Here is a 7230-nt window from a genome sequence, read left to right as displayed (position 1 = left end):
CTGGTGTGTCTCTTGCCCTAGGGAGGACGCCTGGCCATGGGGCATCTGCTGTGGAAGTTCCCGGTTCGGCTCCCAGGCCAGCAGCAGGTGTGGCGGGAGGTAGGGGCACAGGTGTGGCATTCGCAGGGCTGTCTGCCCAGGTGGCGTCTCCCACAGCTGCCCTGTCCTTGGGGCTGGGCCTGGGCCGGGACCTGACACGTCAGCTCAGGCGTCCTGCTGGGCCCTGCTCCTCAGGGAGCCCCCAGGCCAATGGCCGGTCTGAACGTGTCCCTTTCCTTCTTCTTCGCCACCTTCGCACTCTGCCAGGCAGCCAGGAGGCTGTCCAAGGCCCTGCTCCCGGAGGGCACCTACGCCAGCTTCGCCCGGGAGGTGGTGGGCGCCGCCCAGCTGGGGGCCTGCTGCCTGGAGATGCGGGTGTTGGTGGAGCTGGGCCCCTGGGCTGGGGGCTTCGGCCCCGACCTGCTGCTGACGCTGCTCTTCCTGCTCCTGCTGGCACACGGGGCAACCTGCGATGGGGCAGCAGCCAACCCCACCGTGTCCCTGCAGGAACTGCTCCTGGCCGAGGCCTCTGTGCCCTGCACGCTGCTGGCGCTGGCGGCCCAGGGGCTGGGCATGCAGGTGGCCCGTGTGCTGACCCGGCGCTACTGGGCCTGGGAGCTCAGCGACCTGCATGTCCTCCAGAGCCTCATGGATGCACACTGCAGCTCAGCACTGCGCACATCCGTGCCCCATGGCACGCTGGTGGAAGGTGCCTGTGCCTTCTTCTTCCACCTGAGCCTCCTCCGCTTCCGGAACACTCTGCCTGTCTACAGGGTGCCCCTCACGGCCCTGCTGATCACCTTCATGGCCTACACAGGTGAGACCTGGCTGCACTCCCTGGGACATGTCAGAGCTTTTGCATCCGTCTGGACACCTAGGACAGAGGCGGCAGCTGAGGGGGACCGCTGGCCCCCAGGGACGGTGGACAGCCCTCTTCTGGGAACTTGGTGGTGGCAGAATGGGGGTCAGTAGGACTGGACATAGTGCACTGGGGTGGGACCCTCAGCCCTGGTCAGCGCCTTCCTTCCCAGCTGCGCTGCTCCATGCTCCGAAATGTTCCTGTCCATGTCAGGAGGTCTGCAGCCGGGGCAGGTGGGTTGCCTGTGTCATTTCTTTAAGGCCCAGCCCACCTTCTGGTCTGGAAGCTCTGGAATCCTCTGCTGCCCTTTCCAAGAGTCCCAGCTGTTTCTTCCTCCCCTCTCCATCCCTTCCCAAGTGGCTCCAAATGTCTCCAGAGAGGGCAGCATCCTCCCATCATCCCCCCATCCTCCCATCCCCATCCATCCTCCCATCATACCCCATCCTCTTCCTATCCTCCTCCCATCCTCCCATCCTCCCATCCTCCTATCCTCCTCCCATTCTCTCCCATCCTCCCCCCATCCTCCCATCCTCCCCCATCCTTCCATCCTTCCAACCTCCTCCCATCATTCCCCATCCTCCCATCTTCCTCCCATCCTCCCATCCTCCTCCCATCCTTCCATCCTCCCATTCATCCTCCCATCCTCCTCCCATCATTCCCTATCCTCCCATCTTCCTCCCATCTTCCCATCCTCCTCCCATCCTCTTCCCATCCTTCCATCCTCCCATTCATCCTCCCATCCTCCTCCCATCATTCCCTATCCTCCCATCTTCCTCCCATCTTCCCATCCTCCTCCCATCCTCTTCCCATCCCCCCATCCTCCATCTTCCAATCCTCCGATCCTCCCATTCTCCATGCCTATGCCTGGGTCCTCGGCCTCTGGAACAAGCTCTCCTGGGGTTGTTCAGCTACCATGGACACCACCTGTCCTTCCCACCTCGCTGGAGAAGTGGAGAGCTGAGCTCAGCTGCAGGATGTCCAGGCTGCTGACCTCACGTCGCAGCTATCCCTGGACATGGGGATGGAGCTGGGCCAGAACTTAAGGTGCCAGGTTGGGGCTGTTGTTAAATCCCCAGGGGACTCCACCATAGTTCTGTCTGTGGGATCTGCTCTACTAGGAGGGCTCTCCAGGCATGGATGCCTCCTCCACCCCAGAGGACTGGTGTGCTGGGAGGGACAGGAGGCTGGGAGTGGGCTCCCTGGGAAGGGTGTGCTGTGGGATGTGCCGCAGGTCACTCAGTGGGTGCCTCACGCTTGCTCAGGCCTAGGGCTACAACTGGAAGCCCACGTGTGCATTTGGGGCAGGCTAGGCCCAGTAGGGAAGAAACCAGCACTGAGGGCTGACTTCCTGAGACACTGTCCACATTCTGGCACAGGACAGACACTGTGTGCCCAGGAAGGTACCACTAGAGCCCACGTACAGGTGAGGAAACTGAGGCACAGGTGAGCAGAGACTTGCCAGCAAGGCTCTGTGTCCAGACTGCCTGGGATCCAGCCCTGGGGAGACACGGGAAGCTCCTGATTCAGCCCTGCAGCCATCCAGGACACCGCTCCCAGAGCCTGGTCTCTACCACCAGCTTTAGGCCCTACATGGCCCACTTGAGGCCGCTGCTCCTTGGCAGTGGTCTACCCGGTCCAGGGCGAAGGGATGCTCGTGCTCTCTCCATGTCTCCTCGTCCTCCCCATCCCTCCTCCCTTCTCTTGCTTCCTCTCTGGGCTCAGCCCTTCACTGCTGTTGCTCCGTCTCTGCCCTTGTCTGTCTCCCCATCTTACCATCTCTGTCTCTCTCTCTCCATCTCTGTCTCTGTCCCCCTTTCTCTCAAGGACAACCTCCCACAGGCGGGTGGCGGGGAAAGTGGTGGGAGAGGAGAGTTCATCAGGGGCAAGTGGTTGGGATGGGTGGTAGATGTTCGTGGAAAGACTCTTGTCCTGGCTGCTCCCTGATCCTGTGGAGCTGGCCTTGGCTGACAGCCCTCCCACCTGTGTCCCCATCAGCACAAGGGTCAGGATGGGCTGAGCTCCAGGCCCCCGGCACAGGGCTCTATCCCAAGGAGAGGCGGCTGCCGACAGGGCTCCACAAGGAATATCTGTGTTTCCTTCCACAGCAGGGCCTTTCACGTCCGCCTTCTTCAACCCCGCCCTGGCTGCCTCTGTCACCTTCCAGTGCTCGGGGTCCACCCTGCTGGAGTATGCCCAGGTGTACTGGCTGGGTCCTCTGACAGGTAAGGGTCACTGCGGACAGTTGGCAAGGCCATCCATGGATGGTGGCTTGGGAGGACACTCGAAGCATTCCTAGTGGACATGCCTGTGGTCCGGCTCACGGGTGGGGAGTCGATTCAGGGATGGCCGGCTCTGGGGTCCCTGATGTAGGTGAGGGAGACGTGGGGATCCTTCTCAGTTCCTGTTAGGGACATCAGGGGTGGGGCTGAGTGGCCCGTCTTGGTTTAGATGCGGTCATGAGGGTCTGGAACCAGGAAGGTTGGGGGCGGGGCAGGGAGGGCAGCCTCATGGATGCGCCCAGGGGCGTCTCACAGATCCTGAGCTGGGGTGCCCGTGGCAGGAACTACCAGAGCCCGTCCAGGCCACCCTGGCCCTGGGGTCTGCCAGCACCTGGTCTTAGCCCCTGGGCTTCCCGCTCACTCTCCATACTTAGTGGATGGGTCTGTGGGGTCCATGGAGCTCTGGAAGGTTCCTCCACTTCCCTCTCAGGGAGCACAGCCCTGGCCTCCCCAGGGGCTCCCAGGCAGCCGGCGATCCCTGGAGTGATGAGAAGGCTGGGGTTACGATTGGTAACTTCACGGTCCACTTGAGCAAGGTCTGAGACATAGCAGTCTCCCCCTGGGCCACACATAACCCCAGAGGTCCCTGAGAGTGGCCTGACTCGCCCCAGTGTCTCTACATCGTGGGTAGGAGGAATGCGCTCTCCACCCTCCTTGTGGGGGAGCCACAAAGGTCTCTGCGCACACTGGATGAGAATGCGGGGGGTCTGAGAGTCCCACACAGCCCGCCCCCCACAGCTCTGTGGGCCTGGGGCCTCCTGGGGTCCCAAGGCTTGTTCCCCCGGTCAGGGACGTCCCCATCTCTCGTGCTCAGTCACGAATTCGACAGCAGGGTCTGTGTGGCCCTAGGGGCATAGACGACTCAGGAATTCCTGGACAGCTCCCTCTTGGGGGACATTTTCCGTTTCTGGTCCCGGGTGACTCCTCTGTGGTGGAGCACGGCTCTGGGGGCCCTGAGAAGCGGTCCTGGCCACAATCTTGGAGACCTCAGTGTCGGAAATATGTGTCTCTCTGACCCAGCTTGATGGCATATCGGGCCATGGATTAAAGTCAGGGTGAGGGTCCCTCTCCTGCATGTGGGGGCCTGTGGCCTCTGCATTTGTCTCCTGGCGCCCGTAGCCCCAAAGCGCTCAGCACGCAGTCCAGGTGAGCACTCAGACACGCGGGTGTGGGGTCCGGCTCACTCTAAGGGCTAATGGGGCCCCTCCCTGACCTCCCGGTCTCTGGCAGTGGCCATCAGTCCCCTGTCCTGTGGCTGCACCTCTCCCCTCTCTGCCTGTCCTCACGTGGCATCTGCTGTGAGTCTGTCTCTGCGGCTCCTCGTGGTAGGACACCAACCACACTGGGGTTCGGTCCACGCTTCTCCAGTGTGACCTCATCAGTTCAACCGCTTAAGGATACAAAGATGCTTCTTCTTCTTCTTTTTTTTTTTTTAAGATTTTATTTATTTATTTGACACAGAGAGAGAGAGATCACAAGTAGGCAGAGAGAGAGGGGGAAGCAGGCTCCCTGCCGAGTAGAGAGCCTGACGTGGGGCTCCATCCCAGAACCCTGGGGTAATTACCCGAGCCGAAGCCAGAGGCTTTAACCCACTGAGCCATCCAGGCGCCCCAAGATGCTGTTTTAAATAAGGTCAGATTTGGAGGCTTGGGGAAGGACATGAATTCGGGGGGGACGCCATTCAACCCAATAGAGCCTCAGACTCCATAACTGCCGCTGTGAAGTCCAAAGCCACGAGGGTTTCCTCTGGAGGCCTCGTGGGGGGAGCGGGGAGGAGGCTGGGAGGGCAGCACCCTCCGGGCACATGCCCGCTTTGTCCTGTCCGGGGAGGGAACTCCCACGCTGGGGTGCTCCTGCTGCCCCAAGGCCACAGCCTCTCTCTGCCTCCCTCCAGGGTTGGGATGGGAACTGCCATAGGAACAGGGCTCCGGGCCACTGAGCTTGTCACACACCATACAGCATGCCCTGCAGGTCAGCATGGGGTGCGTCCACATCCAGGGTACCTGGGCTGTGCCCTGCTGGAACTTGGGGGTTCTGTGGAATGAAGCGGGTTGCCTTCTAGCCTTCTGCATTGTCGGCTGGGGATTCTGCTTCCTGGGTCCCACTCACGTGTTGTTGTCCCCTTGCTTTTCGACCTCCCCTGTGGCAATGGTCTTTCCCCGCTGGTGGGCTAGTGCCCTTTACTGAATCCCTGTCCGTTTGGAGCAGCTGGGCCACCGGTGATGAGGCACGGGAAGTGGGGGTGGCTTCCTGGGCTGTGACTCTCCATGGACACGTGTGCCCAGGGGACCCTGAGCTCGTCACTCACCTCCCTGGGCTGTCTCTCCTCCGTAGCAGGGGTGGTCCCAGCATCCCACTGAAGGTAAGAGAGGCGCGGCGAGTGAAGCATGGACGTGTGCGGGCCCGGGACCATTCTTGGGAGCCACGGTGGCTGGGCATCCATGGAGCCCTGTCCTGGCCAGGCCACCCCTGACCTTCTCAGGGCCCACACACCATAATTTGTGTCCTTAACGGACACGAACATAAAACTTCAAATGTGCTCCCCTCTCCTGCCATGGCCAACACCTTGCCCATGACCGGGCCGGCCATTCGGGAATCCAGGATTCTCTGTCTGCAAGTTCTGGGAAGAACCTGGGAACCAGGGGCCAGGTCCTGCTCCTGTCCTCAGCCCCCCTGCTTTTCCCCTCCTGGTCCTCACCTCCATCTTGCCCACACCCCCAAAACAGCCATCCCCACGGATGACAGATCACTCTCAGGAGGCAGTCCTGGGAGGAAGGAGGTCAAGCAGGCCGTGCATGTGGCTCAGGACATTGGTGCAGGGAATGCTGGGCCCGGGTCCCCAGAGGGTGGTCTGGAAGGACACAGGCTCCTGATGGGCTGTCCCCTCTGCTGGGGAAGAGCCAGAGCAGACCAGGGCTCCCAGATAGAGACATGCAGGCTGGCCGAGGTACCATCTGTAGGATCCCCTGTCACACGGACAGTCTGGCTGGGAGACCCCAGTGAGCCTCCCGGGCCAGTGGTCTGACCCTCGGTTTCTTGCAGGGATGGTGCTGGCGGTCCTACTGCACCATGGCTGCCTTCCTCGCCTTTTCCAGAGGAACCTGTTGTATAGTCAGAAGAACAAGTACAGGACTCCTAGAGGGAAGTTGGCCCTGGGGCCGAGAGACACCCCGAAGCCTGCAGGGGGGTGCAGAAGCCGGGAGACCAGGCGTGAGGCGGGGCGGCAGCTACCAGGCTCCGGCTGAACCAGCATAGTTGACAGCATCCCTGGTGGGAGCCTGGGGCCCCTCTGAGCTGAGGGGGCCCAGACCCACACCCCCCTCCTCCCTGGAAACTGTTTGTCAATAAACCGTTCATGAAACCTGCCTGTCTCCCTAGTCTGACAGAGGCTTCTGGAAGGGCAAGCAGGGGTGAGACCAGTCCACAAGGGAGCCTGGGCTGAGTCACCTCCGTGTCCCACAGGGTGTCTCTTGTCTCTTTTTTTCAGAATTAGGACCAAAGGTAAAAGCCGGGAGAGTAGCCAAGAGGTCCGGGATGCGTCCCCCAGAGCCTGGGAAGACCTGAGGGGAGAAGTTTGCACAGAAGGTGCTGGCTGTCCTGGACACACCCCAGATCCCGCTGCTGGGGGAGGCTGGAGCAGCCTCCTCCCGCTGAGGCTGCAGGCGAGTGGGCTGGACACCCACTAGCATGCTACCCTCTCGGCAGCTTGGCCGTGGCTCTGCAAAGCCAGGTAGAGCCCTGCCCATGACGGGGGCTCCTTGCTAGGCTGAGAAGAGCCATCTCCTCTCTCAAAGACCAGGGCTGACCTGGAAATTTCCACCCCAAAAGGAGAACGTCCTCCTCAGCTAGGGGTTCCTGGAGCCCCATTCCGAAAGTGAGGCTGGCAGGGTCTCCAGCCCAAGACTTCGCCCTCATCTCAGGCCAAGAAGGGTGAGAGACAGAAAACAGGGAGGTCCTGGGTGAGCTTTTCTCTCGTGAGGAGGCCATGTCTTCCTGCACTAGCTTCCCAGGGGATGGGAGAGAAAGAACCCCCTACTCCACTTCCTGTGGCTG

The 7230-nt window shown here is 61.3% G+C and overlaps 1 protein-coding gene across 1 annotated transcript; it reads left to right on the top strand.

Moving 5' to 3' along the window:
• The first annotated feature begins 243 nt into the window (after positions 1-243).
• On the top strand, positions 244-6422 carry LOC111145883 (aquaporin-12-like). The gene is made up of 3 exons (XM_022501178.1): positions 244-856; positions 3004-3120; positions 6220-6422. The coding sequence occupies exons 1-3, from the start codon at positions 250-252 to the stop codon at positions 6420-6422; spliced, it is 927 nt and encodes a 308-aa protein (XP_022356886.1). The 5' UTR covers positions 244-249.
• Positions 6423-7230: the final 808 nt, after the last annotated feature.

Source organism: Enhydra lutris, unplaced genomic scaffold (assembly GCF_002288905.1).
Source record: "Enhydra lutris kenyoni isolate GAN:26980312 unplaced genomic scaffold, ASM228890v2 scaffoldscaffold1, whole genome shotgun sequence".
In the NCBI taxonomy this organism is placed as follows: Eukaryota; Metazoa; Chordata; class Mammalia; order Carnivora; family Mustelidae; genus Enhydra; species Enhydra lutris.
Note: the sequence above shows the minus strand (reverse complement) of the source record. Positions and strands in the feature narration are given on the sequence as shown.

What these genes read in the sequence shown, in the direction of transcription:
- LOC111145883 (XM_022501178.1), top strand. Translation starts at nt 250, where the DNA reads ATGGCCGGTCTGAACGTGTCCCTTTCCTTCTTCTTCGCCACCTTCGCA. An exon ending in CACCTTCATGGCCTACACAG is followed by an intron (nt 857 to 3,003) that starts GTGAGACCTGGC and finishes TTCCTTCCACAG; the next exon opens with CAGGGCCTTTCACGTCCGCC. An exon ending in CTGGCTGGGTCCTCTGACAG is followed by an intron (nt 3,121 to 6,219) that starts GTAAGGGTCACT and finishes GGTTTCTTGCAG; the next exon opens with GGATGGTGCTGGCGGTCCTA.